Source organism: Anopheles coustani, chromosome 2, assembly GCF_943734705.1.
Source record: "Anopheles coustani chromosome 2, idAnoCousDA_361_x.2, whole genome shotgun sequence".
NCBI classification, from domain to species: domain Eukaryota; kingdom Metazoa; phylum Arthropoda; class Insecta; order Diptera; family Culicidae; genus Anopheles; species Anopheles coustani.
Genome location: NC_071289.1, coordinates 6,292,901 through 6,312,144, shown reverse-complemented (window position 1 = coordinate 6,312,144; position 19,244 = coordinate 6,292,901). Strand labels below are relative to the sequence as shown.

Below are 19,244 nucleotides of genomic sequence, written 5' to 3'. Positions count from 1 at the left end.
CGTGGCCATTTCGAAGAGAGCAGCAAAAACAAATCACAGACCGCAAGAAATGGACTTTCTTTGCGTCCGGCCGCAATAAAAAAACACCAAAATAAACGTAAACCCACACACACACGCGCTGCAAAAGAAAACTCTAGCAAACAACACACCGATCATGACGATGCTTGCGGTGAAAAATTTCTTCCTCCCCGAGCGGAAGGCTCCACCGGAAGCGCCCAAGTTTAGCCGCATGCCGGAAGCATTCCTGCGCTCGATCCGGCGCCGCTCGTTGCGCATCAAGCGCCCGAAGACCGTCATCGTGGAGCGGGAGAAGCGTAAATCGGGTAATTTTCAACATAAACACATTGCTTTACCGATCATTAACAAGGAGAGTGGGGGAGAAGGAAAAGGTTTTCATGAACATACAACAGATGAAACTAAAAATAAAAAAAAAAAACAACCCATCACGTGTTTTTTCGGATGATGTCAAATTCGCAACGGGGAGATTAAAATACGTGAGGGAAATAAAAGTGAAACAACGTTGTCGCTTAGAAGAGTGCCAAAAATCATTTCCAAGGAGAACCGATTCCTTCCCACTTGACGCACGGGTCGGGCTTATCATCCGATGAGTCGCCCGCGGGGTTCCGAAGTGTCATCGCAAATGGGGCCTGTTAATGAATATTAATCACCATCAACGTTTCCACCAACGGCATCAATTTCGTCAAAATGGAATTTCGCCAATGACCGACACATGAGTCTTTGATGAGATATTTTAAGAATCACTCCTTCGACAAGTTTTTTTTTATTTTTCGATTTTTTTTAACATAATCTCTTCATCTTCCAAACACATGGTGGGATGAGGTTTTTTTTTTGGATGCCCACGAGAGTGAGCCTCCGTAACGAACACAGACGATCGTTTCGTAGTATGCAAATCCCAACCGGTCTGTGCACGTATTTCCAGATGGGCTCCACATGTTTTGCGAACCACTCTTCTCCGGCGCGACATTAGTTTGGTCGCGGAAATGATGGCGGCGATTATGGTGTCTGCCGGCATTTTTTTATATCTTTTTTTGTTGTGTTAGTGTGGCGTTATTTCGTCTGTCTGATGCAATTTTCGATTCGGCTGGCGTGCTTCGAAATTTAGACAAGCGTCATGTAGTAACAGGAATCAAACATTTTCATCATCAATTTAGTCCTTCTTTAAAGTCATTTGAAGCATAAATTAATTCGTTTAAAACTAGTTTTTGGGAGGAAAGATTATGATGCATTCTACTGCGCAACACCGTGAACAAAAATCCTCTTTGCTTCGCGTGTCGAACTCTTGCTCTTGTGTTGATCAACCGGTTGTGTCGGTTGCACCATAGCTTAGATAACACACAAACAACCATTTTCCCTCGGTTGCGATTCTTTGTTGTCCGCGATAAGAGATGGCCTGGAGTCGGATGAAAAAAGGCCCTAGCTAGATAAAGAAAAATAGCAACACAACGAAAAATGTACACATACCATTTTCGTGTTTGATAAACGCAAGTACTCTTTGTACCCCCGGGGGTTGGTTTATTTTGATTTTTTTTCTCCTAACTCTTTCCATCCGCGTTGAAGATAAGATTAAAACTGGCCGTGTACCGATCCGTATCGCGTCGGTCATAAAAAAACACCGGTAGAAAAGAAGGCCGCTGGTGTTAGTACCTTCACCTTGCCCTGAAGTTGGTTAGCGCGTGTAACAATAACTCTTCTCAATGAAGTGTAACTGTAAGTCTCACGGATCTTTGACGTGAGTGGAAGCCCTCGCGAACACAACACACGCGGGTTGATTTTCCACAGGCGGAAAGCGTGGTTTTCCTTTCATTGTTTTGTTGTGCTTTCGCTAACTTCAACGGACAACCTTGAAGGTTTTCTTTGATGTGTGTGATGTTTCCTAGGAGGGAAAAAAGGCGTGTGAGTAAATTGATAGCACGTATCACTAATTACTTCACCATTGCGCCAGCTTTCACCAACGTCGGGTACAGCTGGCTTGTTTTCAGTTGCTTTTGAGCAGCAAACTTTTCCTCCACACGAAGGATTCAGCTGCAACCTCTCGGTTCCTGTCGGATGCGTCTCTTGCTGCAATGGATGATGCATTGATATGCAACGTCGATGCACTTCGCCTCTTTCGTTTGGTGCGAAAGAAATTACACGCTCATTTAGCGATGCGATCGGGTCGGATTTTTCTCTTCGCTTCTCCTTACTTTCCCGTGCATCAGCTGACCGTTGCGAATTTTCACGCTTTTCCGACCGAAAACCGGCCGCACTTTCCTTTCGCGCCGTCCCTTATGCTCCTTTCTTCGTTTCTCGATGTCGGTTTCGAAAAAGGACCTTCGCCTTCGCCACGCAATGTTGACCCAGAATTTTCAAAACCCTGAAAGAAGTGTTCTCTTCTCCTCCACAAACGGAAATGTAAAATGTTGCTCTTGATGGGTGTCTTTCGCCCGATCAGATCCAGATGGGAAGTGATATTTATGACCTCACGCTAAATTGTACTTTCTCCAAGGCGTTAGATTGAGAATGTCCGTTCGCATTTCCGGACGGTTTGTTCCGGTGCTGGGATATCGTGCCCGGTTCGCGATTCGTCTTGCGTCATATTTAGGATCCAGCGTATGTGAAATACGACGGGCGATCGACCACACAATCGGAGGAACGTGGCAGATGATGTCATCGATGGTCTGGCATATCCAGAAGCCCTCTGCGAAATTATTTGGTCCCACGCGTCTCCCTTAGGAGACGATGAAAGGCAGCCTTAGAAAGAACGCTTGTTCTAACATCGAACACGATGGAGGCTTCCTGTGGTGCGTGTGTTCCTTTTTTTTGTGTCTCTTCCTACTCGAACGCATGTGTGTTATGCATACGCGATTATGCTGCGATGTCTTAGACCACAGACCACCTCGCCGAAGGCACGTAATCAAATTCCCCACTTGCCACGTACCGTTCCGTGGTCTTCCAGGGGTTTGAACTTCCTGTCCTTGGGAAGGTATTAGCTGTGGTTTAGTTTTTGTTTTACTTCAGTAATAGCGCTTTTTTGTGTGTGCTTCTGGTGCTTTCGCACAAGCCTTGTGGTGATACCGTTTGGAGTCGCTTTCTTTTTGCGAACAACGAGGAAACACTACTTGCCCCAGAATGCTGCGAGGAAATCCGTTCCGGGCGTACGAGGCTTCACGTTTTGTGACGCGCCATTTCGGAAGCGAAACCTTCCTTGATTTTGCGCTACTGCCGTTATCGATTGTTTCGACGTTATTTTTGGATACCGGTGTCAACTTTTGGCAGCGCACTGAAAATTTGATTGTGCAAAATGGAGTGTAAAAATCCACCAAAAACCGTCGTTCCCATTGGAAGTTTATGTTGATCGTGTTGATTGTTTCTTTTGCCCCTTCCAACTTCCTTCCTTTGCCGGGGAACCAAGTCGTGCGCCTTGGACGGGCCATCCTTGTTTCTATTTAAATGTCGTTCCCATTCCCCGTCGAAGACTGCGAAAACACGGAAACGTGACCGGCGGTCGGTGGCCGGCTTAAGACTTAAGACGCCTGAGCACCGCGTGACACTTGGCCACGGTTTTCCGCTTTTGGTCTGCAAAAAAAAAAACAAAACGGTGGATGCGATGGAACGTGGCTACGTTTTGGCAACGTGCTCGCTCCTGTCAAGAAGGGAGTTCTAGTTCAGCCGTTTAAGACTTAAGCGAAATGGTTTAACCATCCATCCGTAAGAGAAACGTCACCCCGGTCACGGTTTGTGGTCGTTGTTGATCGTTGTTGTGAAGCGAGCAGACAGTTTGTTTAAGTACGACCAGCACAGACTTTGCAATAGTTTCATTAAAACGAGCGGAGTAGAAAGTGGCTTTCGACTTTTTCGACCAACCGAACCAAGTCCCTACTTATGCGCCATGCATCCAAACAATCTCGTCCATTCTCCGGCCGAAGAAGTAGAATACGAAAGGCACAAACATAACAGTTAAACCAACGAACCTGTTTTCATACTTTTGCAGGGTCCGCGAGGGTGCCGTCGTTAAGTTGTTTATGTTAACGCTGGATCAACACAGCATACGTCCTTGACTGTGCTATCAGGCCTACGTGTTGTTCAACAGCCGGGTTCCTTTCAACGAAAGAGAAACGTTGTGCCACAAAGTGTACTAAACAGTCCAACTTAGTTGGCAGTAAGACACAAGAGGGATGTAGGCATAACTTCAAAGAATCCGCAAACCCAAACCCAATTACTGTTAATAGTTTAAGCAACCGTCCTAAAGGTAATGAAGAATCTCACAGCAATACGCAAATGATACTGCGGGAACTGGAACTCTAATCCCATTGACCTTACACTCTCCCATGTCCAAACGGACCTCCGGATCCAGATGAATTCGGGGTGCTCGCCTGTTGAAGGGTGTCCAATTGGGAACGCACCACTTGGCAACGCCGAAGTATCGCGAGCGCGAGCTATAAATTATCCACTTCCTTCCCACGCTGTTAAACCAATCAATGGTGACCGGTTGAGGTGGATGGTGAGGATAGTTTTGTTATGTTTTTTTTCGCATTTCACGCCCCGATCTTGTTTGTCCAGGCATCTCCAACCCACGCAGCAGTATTTGAATAAACTCAATGGCGCCTCTAAAACCTACGTTTATTCGATATTTGAATACAGCTTCCACGCAAATGCGAAAATGTTTTAAGTACCCCAAAGTTCTCCTTTTAGCATCATCCCACAAAAGAAAATATCCGTTTGCCAGTACCATCTGCCGAAGCAGTATTATTTCCGCCATCGCGAATTCATCGCCTTTGCAAGCGCTCTAAGGTCGCGGGGTGCACCAATGACACAAGCATCTTGGCGTTGGTTTTCTCAAGGATTTCCCCGTCCTTGTGCAAAAGGTCGCAACGGCGTCTAGAAATCGGGGAAGGGAGATCGTCGTCCAAGGATGACTCCACCCCTTTGCGTAAGGAAAGTGCATTTGGTTTCTCGAATAATACCGCGATGCGCCGAAGGGTCCTTAAAGGCAGGATTTCCCCCTTTGAAAAATAAAAACCAGGAATTAGAGGTAACCGGGAAATATTTCATCGCGATCGGAAGCCAATCGAACGTGAAATATTTCCAAATTAGGTTAATTGAAGGAGTAGTCGGTTAATTGAAGGAGTTTCAAGTGGAAAATCGGTTTTTCTGTGTTTATAACATTCATCCACGTGCTTTAAAACCACGTGCCCTTTTGAAAGTGAAGAAGAACAGCTGATGGGCTGACAGACAATAGATGAAATTGCACGAAAACCGCTTCACCTTAGGACGCGGGGGTTGGGACAAAAAATGGTCAAGAAAAGAAGTGAAGCAAAATTGGGCCAAAAATGGGCACAAAGCCGAAAACGCAAACGTGATAGGATGCGAAGGACCAACCAAAAAAACCCGTACATGCCCATTCTTGGGCTGCCCGGCACATTAACACGCAGGTAGTGGTAAAAAGGTAGGCTCAAGTAGCGTGTTAATTCATCCGGCCGGAGCGCGCGCGCCAAGGAAGACACGAGCAGCTGTTTCTCAAGACTTTTCTCCCCGCTTTCGGGCACGTAACCAAAAAGACCGTCGCTCTACCACCACCACCACCAGCAGGCCAATTTAGATGCTAATTTAAGAAAAGAAAAACGAACATAGAAACACCTTCATCATAGAGGCGTTCCGATGTCATTGGTGGCGTTTGGACGTACTTCGCCACGCGGTCGGTCCCGTTGCTGCATATTCATGTGCTTTTCATCCTTTTTGGGATGCACTCCCAACACTCGGTTGCACTCAGAACATCTGGTTGAAGCGAAAAAAGTAAAACGAGTCCGTGGTGATGATGATATCGTGTTTTGGGAAAGCGGATTATCCTGCATTTGATAGCAAACACACGCAACACAGAGACACGTAGGCCATTTCTCTTTTTTTCGCTCTTATTTTTTCTTACGGAAAGGTTGGATTTGATGAATTCATTTACGATTTCTTCTGGTTTTCCTGTCTTAAACTATCTTATTTTTTCTCCCGTTTTAATTTCCATCCCACGCGGACCAGTTTCATCATGTAGGATTATGGGTTTTATGTTTACTGGGTCATTTTTTCATCCATTCCATTTTCTTCTTGGGAGTTTTAAAATATTCAAGATACGAACTCCGACATTACGGATTTAGGTTCATATGACGTGGTTTATGTCCATTGCTAAACCTCTTGGCAGCTGCAAATGACATTAAATATTTTTGATTTAGTTTTGACATACTTTCCTGTAAACTTTTGCTCGATTTGGCCAACTCTAAAATGAAAATTAAGTGCAATATTCAACTTAAACGGACAACAGTCTCGTTATGTACCATCATCTCATTTTACTTGTGCATCACAACATATTTTCCACTTGACTTCCTGTTTCTCTTTTCCGGCCACAAAAGGAAATTACGATTTATTATTAGAGCGTAGTCGATTCTGGTGTTATTTCTTTGTCGTTTCCGGCTCGAAAGAGTCGACCAACCTCCTCCAGCGAGCGTTTCTAGAATCGGAAAGACCTCAAACCGATGATTGACTGACAGGCCAGACAGATAAACGATAGGATGATCGGTTGGATCATGTTCGACTAAACGTTGTGTGTTTCCATTTCTTGACTTCCCTTGGAGCTGCCGATGCGGACGTGGGTTTGAATAATCGTTGCATGATAAGAACATGTCTTTCCCGTGGTAGATCTGTTGATTGGTATCGTTCACGAGCGAAACGATCCTCTTCATTAGCTTCCAAATGCACCCGGAATGATCGATTGGCTTTCGGTGTCACGGTTCCCAACGGGAAGTTGCTTTCGTTTTGTTGTGTGGCTTCGCTTCGCCAACATCCTGCCACAGAGGAAAGCAGTTCCAGTAACTCTATGTCCTGTTCCCAGGAAATGAGTCCACTCAAAGGCGAGACACCGCGTACCATAAATTCCATCTATTTCAATTAGCGCCGGCGTTCGGGCGTGACGGAAGCGCGAGCAGGAACCGGCATAAACACACCGGTTAGTGCGTCCTCTGTGTGTGTGTGTATGTTTTGAAATGTCCTTGGTTTCGTTTTTTTCTCTTCCACGACAGTACGTCCTTCCCTTCGTGCACGTGTGGCGTTTTAGAAACAGTTTCTACTAAATTCTAATTAACCCTCAAGTGGTGCGGTTTTTCCTACCGTGGAAAAGATGCTGATCAAGTCCGAGAGACGTTCGAAGCGCTGTCCTGTTTCCAATTGCCCTATTGTTCGCCTAAAGTATCCTTTTCCAGGACACCACTTGAGCGGGAAAGGACAGGACAGGAACATAAATAAGCCATCCCAGGGATGTTTTTTTTCCCAGTTTGCCCATTGCACAAGTGTGTGCAGATGCACTCGAACTCGAATGCGCTAAGGAGATGCAGTTGATAGTGGCGATCGCGGCCCGACCCCGGACGGAGGGCAATCGAGAGATGTGCAAGGAGCGATACAATCATGCTTTATTACTGTTGACATCTTCTTCCTTTGAGGCGTGCGCGCGATTAAACTTCCGCGACAATTTCAGCTCGAAAGGGAAGAAATGCCCGAAGAACAAGAAGCCATCTCAATAGATTGGACAGGATGGCGATGAACTGACCACCACCGGTCCACCAGTCCACCAATTCACTCGGTTTGCGATCTTGCCAACCCGATCGGACAGATGACAGGGGGTTTTGCAACGTCACTCGGAACGAAGAGTTGAGTTAAATGCTATCAGCTGGCTATTCGAGCCTTTACCCTATCGTCGCGGGAATGACAAACCCTTCTTTCCCTTTCCCTCCTACCCCTAGCCACTCGTGGTGCTCATGTCCCGTCCGGTTTGGCGATAAATTGACATTAATGTAACCCCGTTTAGCGTTTTTTCCTCGCTTCTTTTCGCTTTGTCCGTTCTAAATGCTTGCAAGAATACGCGCGTTGCAACGGCGTTTGTGAGTGCATATGATTATCATTACGCTTGTTGCTCGCACACACATCCAAATTCGTACCTTTGTTTGTCCCTTCACTTGCCAGTCGTCGGTTTGGAATGTTTTTTTTTTTTTCATTTCGATAAATCGTTTTATTTCTTCATCTGCGATTGTTTAAAAGAATTAGCTCATATTTCACTCTGGTAAAGTAATCACCGGCAAAGGATCGCGTAAACGGGGTGGACGTTATGTTAAAAATGAAAAAAACTGCCGTCCGCTGCCTCCATTCGTCGTGCGTCATTTTTCTCCGGGAGATTTCATCCGGCACAAGTCACTTTTGCTTTCGATCCCTCTTTTTTTTTCTTCCTCCCTGCGTTCTAATGTACTTGCCAACTGGACATTGGGCCCTCGTGCGACGGGACATTTGATAGAAGTCACCCCTCGAGCACACATTCCGGTCATTTCCGCCCTTGATTTCCTCCCTCCTCCTCCTACCTTTTTGGGCAGCACGCTTCGAACGGGGTTTTTTGTGGGACTCACCGCCATAATTATATTATTACAGTTATTAAACTATTTCCTTTTTTTTGCCCGTTATTTTCGCTTTCATTAGTGGTGAATTTGATTGCAGTATTTCACTGTTCGTGTTTCCCTCCTCGATTTGCAAGTCTTCCGGTTCATTTCAACAAATGTTCGATCGTCGGTGGTGATAGGAACGCACAAACGGTGCAATATTGTTAAAGATTGGCCTAAGCTATCGTGGACGGTTAACCTGCACCACCCTGGCTTGGCAACGTCCATTTAAAACTCACCCCTCTTCGGTTCTAAGCTGGACGTCCTGACCCAAAGCGGGCGGTTTTGGGATTGGGTTGGGTCAGGTTTCGGGTTTCGCCCGCCGACATATCATTCGATTCGTGCATAATTGTGCTAATTTGTTCCGTCCTCCCGGTTTGTGTCCGGCTTTAATGTGTCCGAACGAAGCCAAATGGCCGCCCTTCTACTTCTTCCACCCTCGGAACACCCGGCGAATGGATACGATTTTTCGCAATAACTGTCAACCAGGGTTCAACCTTTAGTTTCGCCAAATGAGTCAGTTTCAAAGCGGGCTCGTGTTTCGAAGCAGTAACGTGGATGAACAATTTTACTTCCACCTCTACGGAACCTGTCCGAGTTCTCGTCCCTCTATGTGACGAATTAGCCTGACTGGTCAATATTTCTGTTGAGCTTGTGCAACATATCATTACCGGGGCAGGGAGTGCAACCAACATAAAAGAACCGTTTAGATGTACCGATTGTCAAATATTTGACATATGCTAATGGCATGTCACTGAGCATATGTGGTCCAATTTTGCCCTCCTTCGCGCCTGTCCGGGAAATCGCTTTTCCTCTTCCCAAAAAGTGGCGAAAGGATAACGAAAATGACTATTCCGTATGCCTGAAAGGGTGGTCAATTGTTTCGTGAACGATTTGAGCGATTTGAAATGTAAATAAGGGATGTTTAGTGCCCGTTAGAGTTAAACACACTTCAACTACCCACCAAGTTAACGTTGAATGTATATAATTTGCATCATCTTTACATTGTAATTTTAACAAATCAATTTTTCTCATCCTGCCCTAACGATAAACAACGCTTCCCTTCTCGCCAATAACTTCTTATCCATTTACGTAAAAGAAGAACGAACAAAAAATGTCTCATAAATTTGCGATTTTGTCACCCTACTTTTAATTTTACTTTCTCCGAAGAAAACTCCCTGCCAACGATAATGAATAACTTGTCATAAAGTAGCGAAACCGAAAGGGAAAGGAAAGTGGTGTACCGTCAACGAAATTGACTCTTCGGGAGCAATCAAGAATTCGCCTTTTTTTCAGGCAAGAAAAAAATACTGACATAAAAATTTCACTCAACAATCACCGAAATGGAGAAGGAAAATGGGCCAGAACAAATCATGGAAACTCCCTCCGACTCTCTTCGGAAGCGAGGCGCCCCGGAGTGCACAAGGGGCCAAAGCATTATTTGCACTGGGCATTCCAGCGTCATCATATTTCGCGAAAGGATCTTCCGATCGACGCTGGCTTTAAGAGTGAGTGCCACAGACAGATAGGAGGGAAGCTTCAATCAATCGAGCATTAGGAGAAATGTCCCGAGAGGAGAAAAAGACATCCACTATCTGCCGCTCCTGTTGCGAAGATTATTGCCCCCTGTTTTCTTTTCTTGCTCCATACCTTTCCTAACGCTTTCATGCCCTCAACGATTCTGTGTCAGTCCGAAAGGACATGACGTGCCGCTTCTGCTGCAGCCCGATCTGATGACGGCGGCCCGACTGATGATCCGCTCGGGAAAGTGATATTTATGTGACAGCATTTCTTTCACCTTTTCCCTACCACCACCTTGCCCATCCTTCTTCCCCGATGAACAACAGTTTTCGTTACAATTTACTCGACATTTCGCCCGGTGTTTTTCCGTGCCAGGGGGTGAGTTGGCAAAATAGATACGTATGCGAATGGAAAAAAACGTACCCATCGTCGTATCCTGAATTTATGCACTTTCGTAACGGGACCTTTCAGTCGGAAAAGTGCATCAATCTCGATCGCAATCACGAACGAAGATGGAGGAAGCGAACGGTGACGGCGGGAAATCAAGAATCGTCAACCGTCGGTGAAGAAAGTAACGCACATTTCCGTCCGCTTTCGGTTTGAAAAGGAGGGAAGAAATGAGGTTAATAAATTTTAAATTATCATCATTTTTGGACTGTTTTTCAGTCGAGTTTGTTTCCAACTTGAACGTTTTCTGTTCATTTTCGAGCTCGAACAGAGTTGGAGTAACTTGTTCCATTTTTTGTCATCCTCTTCCAGGCAACTGTGTAATGTTTACTCGAAAGTTTTCTTTTCATTTTTTTGCCAGTCTCATCTTGATATCTCACAATCATGAAACGCGGCATTCATTTCAAAAGTTGCTTACCGATAAAAAGCTTCTAGCTGTTTGGGAACGGTAGCAAACGGAGTAAAAAAAATGCTAGTTGTCTACTTTGAAAGGCTTTCTGTGTTCGAAAGGGGGGGTATACAAGTTAAAAAGGATGTTATTGTTTTCCACCTCACTCCGTCGTGCTGTTGCTTTTACTTGTTTGCATCATTCAAACGCAAATTTTGGGACGGATCGCCCGGGTGAAAAACAAATTTCCATTACACAAAACGCTCCCGAAAATGCCCCGGAGCGTCTTCAGCGGTGTGTGCCGTATCTTCGTTCGCGACCGATCCGCAGGAATTTGCATCCCTAGATTTGTGCTTCGAGCCCCGGTGAACGATCTAGCCGAAAGAGGTACTCTAGCCAAGGAATCGGCCACGTTTAACGTTGGCATTTTTGTTGACGACCCATCGAACGCCTTCGGGGCATTTTTTGGTGCAAACCCGAAGCTGCAGCGCGCGCATTTGTGACCCGCCCCGGGGGAAAACCGGTGGCCGCGAGTTCGCGAAAAACCGTTCCTCCAGCGGAGACACGGCGCCACTTGGGCGCTCGCTCGCTCGCAAGTTGAGCAATAACAATAACACGTCGCAGGAAAACGCCTCTTTGTGGAACGCCGGCCGGGTCCCAGGAGGAAAACAAGAAGCCGCTCGGTGGCGCACCCAAATTTGAGTGGAATTTAATTTGCGAAAAATATAAATTTTAAATTGAATTGCTTCAAGCCTTTTTGAATTCCTGTTTTCGCCGTGGCGCGCCCTATTCCTATAACTCATGCGGTAGCCTAATTTTTGGGTTTTGTGTAACGACATTGCCTCAAGTGGGCTGGCGCACGGTGAGGAGGATCCGAAAGGGATTGCGCCGAGAGGTAATCGTTCATGCAAAAGGACGAGGTTTTTAACGTACCAAAAATTATCCTTTCCCGGAGATACGCAAGGGTGATGCTAAGTTCTGCTTTTTTTTCTCTCCTAGTCCTCATTCTAAACCGTCAAGGATAGAACCATTTTTACGCAAGTAACTTTTTTTCGGAAGGAAAAGATATTGCGAAAGCTTTTAGAAGAAAAAGGACTATGACCCGGGCGTAAAGAGGACGGAAAGTGCAAATGCTAAAAGCAATCAGTACGATAGAGAAAGTGTACATCCCTACCAAGAACCATTTTCGTAGGAAAACTGGTTTATGGCAAAAATTTAGAACTCGTTAGATTTATGAATGTTAATTATCATTGTGCGCCAATTTGATGCTAAAGATGCGTTAAATTGTTAATGTGTAGGTCATGGGCGAAACAGCGTGTGGCAAAGGATACAAGAAATAAAAAAAATATCAACAGAAAGTTCGGTATTAGATACATCTACAAACACTTACACAACACTATGTCTTAGTCTAATGTCATGTGCCTGGAAGGATACAAACTCGTACGATCGTAAAACACAAATCCCTGAGGAAGAGATTATGGAAACAAACCCGAAATGGAATTGGGACAGAAGTCAACGAACGGTGCGCGGACTTCTGGCGACATTATATTCTGCCTTTCGCTTGGCGGAGGCCTTGATAGTGGACACACACATAAAAACAATCCGATGACCAACTGGGAACCGAAACGCGGGGATTCGTTCTCGTTTGATAAATGGTCCAATCCGGTTGGGGTTTGCAGCATTTGTTGGTAGACATTAACGCGTAATTTTATCTCTTTTAATATTCCACACGATCCCTCTCTCTCTCTCTCTCACTTTTCTGGATAATATGGCAAAATGTTTTGATTTATAGGATGTTTGAGGGTAATTTTTATTAATGATTGTTTTTCTGTTTTCTTCCGTTTCCGTTTCTTTTTTTTAGGTAAGCCTGGTTGCAGCAGAGTCTGCAGGACGGGAAGCCAAAGATCTTTCCAGGGAGCAATAAAATACCGACACTGAACCATTTCCATTCTCCACCCTGGCCAGTACAAAAAAGCTCATTCAAGAACATGAGAGGGTCGTTTGTGGCAGTGAAATGGCTTCGGTTGCTTGGGCCGTGAATGACCGGAGAACCGAAGTGGCCACCATAAGGAGCAACTCGCAGCGGGGGACGCGATGTATTAATCAGCGGACAGGTCCTGCTACTTAATCTTGGTTGCAACTCTTTGTCGATGGAAACCATGGACCCTACCAAAGGGTTTGGCGCATACGGCACATAATTTACGGCTCCTGGGAAACCGGGTTCTGGAGCGTGCGTGCACCTTCGCCGGGATTAATTTCATCGCACGACGACGCGCGCACTCTCCCTCCCGGGGTGGGCTCGTTGAAGTATCGACCTTAAATCTGTCACCTGAATTAGCACAACTCTAGATTGCTACAATCTTTGTGCCTACTGCCGACGATCTCCCGCGGTGTGGCGGCACTGGCGTATCCCCTTATTGTACGCAACAAAGTGCGCCGACGGCCGTAGAAAAGGCGCTGTGAGATGCTGTGAGCTTGATAATGGCATCGTAAAGCATCTCGGCGAAGCAACTCTTCAGGGTGATGCTCTCGATTGCTCAGCAGGAGACCGTGTCCAGAAGGAGAAACAGAACGCGCGAAATCACCAAGAGTTCGACCGACCCCATCCAATGGACAACAATGTTTTCTCGCAGGACCAAACGGTGGAAATGATCCTTCTGTTTGTTCCGGTGTGTCTGCGTATGCCGGAGTTCTCTGCCTTCACACAGGGACTAGACACTCTGAAGCCCATTCCGCCAGAGGTCAACCTTGTCCGTCCTGCCTGCAGGCAGCATACCCTGGCGTGTAGTTTTTCCTCGAATGTTTTCGGCAATGAATAATCATCGCCCTTTTTGTGTTGGGATGTTTGTGCAATGCGATACTAGAATAACAGAATATTATCATCAACTACAAACAATGCTATCGCCAACGGTACATCAGCAGCATGCATAACGGGAACATAAACGATCAGCGCACCCAAACATAACCCTACTTCTACTTGGACCGAAAAAGCTGAAAGCAAACTCCCTTTGAGGTGGGAGTAGGAAGAAGAGAATGAAAATTGGAAGGAACCAGAAGCATGACGGCTGGTTTCTGCGGCACAGGAAGAACACAAACTCTGGGGCAAAAGGATTCGTGAAGGAAACGCGAACGGGGGAAAGGATAACGACACCGAACGCCGGGCACACCACCGGAACAAACGCGACCGATTTCAATGTCGCGCACGCATAAGTAATTCACCGCTTTGCGCCCTTATCTTCCTGTCCTTCTTCCGCCATTGTTATGCAAGTGTTGTGTGTGTGTGTGTGTGTCCCTATTGCGCACGTAGCACGTTATGGATGGTACATCGTCTTATTAAAAACCATTTTCCGCGCCGAGAGAAGAAAGGAATACCCGAACCGAACTATCGCCAAAAAAGAGCTGGAGTCTGGTCTGAAGGATGTATTTTTTTGAACGGCTTTTTACCGTGTTTTAGGCTCCCTTGGTTGTGGGCCCCCTATTCCGGCGTTGTGGTCCTTTGCGGAGTTGCGAAACCAAAATGCGTCAAGCATGAATTTATAAACTGGTTTTACATTTGACTGCAGAGTGGACTGTGAAGAGGAAAAAAAAGGAATGTAGAAAAGCAGTGAATGTCGGCAGTCTTGACCGAGGATGGGGTTTGCCAACTCCGCCCAACTGAACCTTTGGAAGAAGATGAAACATCGGCATCGAGAGTAAAGTCCACAATTTGTTTCAAATGAATTTTAAAGTCCCTTCCACGATTCAATCTTAATTTGATAGAGTTACTGTATGTTTGTTTCTTGAGTTGGAATCTTCAAGCGAACGAAGATTTAAATTATCTAATGCAGGCTGTATTCGCTTTCGAACAAGCTGGCAATTAGCGACCACTGATTTTTCCTCTTTTCGCATTCCATAACAAACAATTTGCATCGACGGGAAAACCTGTTGTTAATCAACTCCATTTTTGTCTTTTGCCTAGTCATAGTACCTTTTCTCAAGATATTTTTCTCAGGGCTTCAACTTCTAATTGCATCATCGTGACGACCAACGGTCACTCCCTTTAACCGGTTCTTTGCGCTACAAATCGGGCTCAAATTGCATTTTGTTGCTCAAATCAAGCGAATTTGTTCGATTCATTAACCCACAAGCTGGAGCTGGATCTAACGGAAACGTACCAATCTTGCTTTGTCATTCAGTGAGCAAAGCAAAAAAGAAGTGCATTTCCTCCTATCCTTGTACCTTTCAGAGGACCAAGACTGGACATGGCGTTTGATGAGTTTGCACAAAACGTGGGCACCTTTTTCCCAGCGTTTCCTGCTCTCATTCCTTTGCTTTCACTCTTTGCAGCGACGGACAACGGAAGGAAAAATGTAACCAAAGGTGGACACAATCGGGCCGTAATTAGTCGGCATGGCATGGGCCTAGCTTCCTGGGAAGTTCCCCGAGATAATACCTAACGGAAACTGGAGCAACGAACACGGTCACATCCGGTCAGAGAATAATCTGCTTCCGAGTCCTTATGGCCCGGAGAAAGGTTGCGCTTCTTCATCAGGCTCCGGGAACCGGGATTTATTAGCCTCCTTTACCTCATGCGCAATGTTGAGGAATCGTCGACGGTTTCGTAGACGAAAGGATGATAGGATCGGCAAGCTTCCTCTTAACCCCCGGGCCGGGCGAGGGTGATCCGAACTTTCCTCTCCCGAGGAGACGGGCAAACACACCCGTGCCAGCTCGGCGTAGGTCGTGTGGCAGCTGTTCCGGCTTTTTGTGTGCGTGTGTGTGTGTGTTGTGCTTTCGTTCGATGCATTCGGCAGATTTTAAAACGGTTGCAAAGCCTTTCGGGAATGGCTGGCGGGTCGAAAAGATTGTTTACCGAGTTCGGATTGTGCTCCGATATCTTTCTTTTTTTTTTTGCTTGTGAAAGGCACATACCCAACCGAAATCTAGAGCAAACACAGCCTAGCAAAGGGCACCTTTCGTATGGCAACCGTCTCGGTTCCGAGGGCCAAAAGGAATGCAAAGAACGGCACGATCCTTCGTGTTACCCTTGAGCTAGAAAAAACTAAGAACAGTTCCTCCAAGAACTGCAAAAAGAAAACGTTATTTTATAAGCCATTTTTTTCCCCTCCGTTCTGTGCCCCTTCCCGTTTTGCGAGGGTGCACAAGGAAAAATGGATGGCCTTTTGTATGTATCTTCCATGTCGAACCTTTCACCGGCGCGCGACCTGTTTTCCGATCCGACCTTCTTTCCCCCGGTCCAGTTGCAGTTGCAGTTTACGCGCGGCTCACCTGAAGGTCTTCCTGCTTCGTGTGACGCAAGAGGGCAAAAAGATAAACATTTCCAAAAGGATTTTCTTTGCAATCTGCTTACATATCGGGGGGGCGAGGGCGAGTGAAAAGTCCGGAATCGTGCGCTGAGAGAAAAATATTGATTCCGCTCCTTCGTTCGATGAAAACAAAACAAGAAAAACCCGGTTCTCGAGATGATTGTTTTCTTGCGATTGGGTTTTTGAAGTTCCCTGCCATGGTTTACTTGTAGCAATGTTTTGCTTTCTTTAAAGAATCTTATGTTTGCCCAGAGCAACTGGACGGGCAGCCTGTTGTATTGTAGCGCTTCCTCCGATGTTAACGTCATAACAAATGCTTTTTTTTCCTGGCAGTGCATCTTTCTTCAATTGAATAGCAACAAACTGCCATAAATATTCCATCGCGTGCAAAATGTGTGCCAATCTTTTGCGAATCCATCGTCCTCTCTAGCAGATGGAAGATTGCACTTTAGGTACACAACATTCCGAGGCAGAAGCTTAACCCGGAAACAATCGGAGCCGAAGCAAAACACGATGAAGATGAAATATGTTCCACCGTTGATTCCGTTCGAACTGGACGAGATTTCGTAGAAATGGAAATCTTCTTTCCAATTGCGAGAGAGTTCTGTTTTTCCCCCCGATTTTCCTCGGTATGATTTATGGCATGATCAGTTCGGGTTCGGAAACAAACAAACAGCATTCCGCATTGGTGAAGAAGCGAGCGTTCCAGTTTCACACTTGCTGGGGAATATCTTCCAAATATCGATTGTGTATCGGTGGTTGGCCGGATGAACACCGAAAGTTACACCACAGTTGCTAATACTCCCCGGGGGGGGTAGGAATCTGTTGCTTGCCTTTTGGAGCACCACCTGCTACGGTTCACAACTCCAAACAATGTTGCGGTATAAGCGAGGCAAGGAAGTTTGCATATGGATGCAAACATCACTTCGTCTCGGAATGTGCAAACATTCCTCGAGGAGGATATTGGCAGAAGTTTCGCACCGTTTACACATAACTGTGTTCGATTTGTTTGGAGAACGGCGGAGTACTCGAAACCGGAGTTGTGCGCAAGTTTGTCTTATTGGAATGCATCTTTGTGCCCACGATGAAGCCATCGACAGTAAATTATGTTGATTAATTTTAAAACCGTTCCCCCGCGGTCCCGGGAAGGGTCGATTAATTTTCCGTACGACAGAGTAGATTAAATAAGACGATTATGTCGTAGCTTAACTGCCCTCGATGAGAGGCCAATCGAATGTGCTCTGGTCCGAAGGGTAACGAATCACGTCTCGAATGCAAAGTAGCGGACGACACGTAATGCTAACGGTTTGCTTTCATCCCGCACGGCTAATTGTGTGGTTCCAAACATGCGCATGCATGATTATCTTGCCTGCGTTTACCCAACGGCCCCGGGGGCCGAATTAGGGTCGACTATAAAGCCCAAAGAAAGCAAGAAATTAGAAATTGGCTAGCCGTCCTCGCAGCGGCGCCAACTCCGAGGGATAATCTACGACCGAAGGGAGCAAACTAATCGATCGATCGAGCGCTCATAAATTGCATTACCGCAGCAAAAAAAAAAACCCCCAATGCAAATGTGCAGTGTAGTGTTTGGCCAAGAGAGAGAGAGACAGAGAGATACGTATGTGCCAGGCAAACATGGCACACGTGCTTGTGTCTACATCGGTCGATCGAACTGTCGTTTGACAACTGGCCGTTGCCGACACACGCCACGACGACGTTGTTATGACTTTTCCTGCTGCACGTGTTTGCCGAACTAATTGATTTATCCGTCGCCTTTGGGTAGACATTTCCTTTTCCATTTTCGCTCCAGCGGCATGAGTTTTCTTCGGTGCCAAAGAGAGAAACGCCCAGTGAAAGTACCCCCTTTTATGATCATCTATTTATTTATGATCGGCGCCCAATCTTGCCTGCGTGACACTCCGTAGACAAATGATCGCGCTAAAGGGTGATTGCATAATCCAGTTGAATTGTAGTTGGAAAAGAAAAACCTCAAACGCAACCTCTTGCTCAACATAAATGCGATCGAAGTACGATCGAATCTGGCCATCGAACTGCTGTTGTTACTGTCCTCGTCGAACCATTACACAGACTTCGTCAGTCGTGAAGCGTGAAGAAAAGCTTCGGGTTTTTTTTTCTGCCTTCTATCATTCGTCGCACTTCAGTGCAAAACCTAACCTCAATTGGACAATCATTGAATTGTAACTGATTGGTAAGTTTTTGCCCCATTCAATCCCGGCGTTCCCGGGTTGGGTAATGTTGGAGAATTACACTAGGACATGGCAATTTTGTTGGAACGAAAAAGCTAGAGTTTTCTATGGTTTTACGTGAGTGGTTTTTCAAAAGCAACATGGACGAATTTCTTGTTGACCTAAATGAAAATCTCTGCTACTATTAATCCAATTGATCCTTGATCAAATTGTACCAACTATTCATCCAATCCACACGAAGCTTGGCATATGGCGACCGGGAAAAAATGGTCTATCCTGTTCCGTCACTATTCCACCTGCAATCTGTTCAATTTTCAATCAAATCACGTCTAAATTAATCACTCAAACCCCACCCGGCTGAAAAATATGATTACATTATTTTCATCATGCCATGCGGGGTCTGTTCGTCAAGTCTGGCGTCTGGTTTTTCAATTACCTACAGATGATGATGTGGTGGCTTTATCGAATTATCGAATGCCAGGAAATGGTTATGCCACCGAGACGACCAAATTTAACCAAATGTTGTAGGGAAATGGGATGCGGAGGAATGTTTCTAGCCTTAGCATATGTTGTAGGAAAATCAGGTAAAACAAACAAAGAGAATGTAAAGTCTATTCCCGCTCCAAACGTGAAGGTACTTTGATGAATATTAAAATAAATTTATGTTGATACTTGTTGGTTATAGTTGTCATTGTTGTGTTGGACAGAAAGTAATTCTTTGGAATGGACTTTAAAACAACACATCTGAAACTAAACTCAATAAAACCAGACTAATCAACGAAATATAAAGTGGATTAGAATATAAAGAGAGTGCTTTTCTGGGTACGAACTGCAAGAAAGTTCACCTCATCTCATCGTTCGAGCGCTTCATCAACCGAAGTGGACACCTTAAGCGTTCGTTCACCTCACGCCA

At 45.6% G+C, this 19,244-nt stretch overlaps 1 protein-coding gene across 7 annotated transcripts in view; it reads left to right on the top strand.

Moving 5' to 3' along the window:
- Positions 1–19,244, top strand: part of LOC131266118 (centaurin-gamma-1A) — a 141,521-nt gene that overhangs the window by 100,373 nt on the left and 21,904 nt on the right. Inside the window, exon 1 of one of the 7 annotated variants that reach the window (XM_058268486.1) lies at positions 133–323. The exons of the other annotated variants lie outside the window; for them this stretch is intronic. Coding sequence (XP_058124469.1) covers positions 155–323 — 169 coding nt within the window. The 5' untranslated portion in view covers positions 133–154. Of the gene's footprint in view, positions 1–132; positions 324–19,244 lie in introns of those variants that run through there. 7 annotated transcript variants of the gene reach the window in all.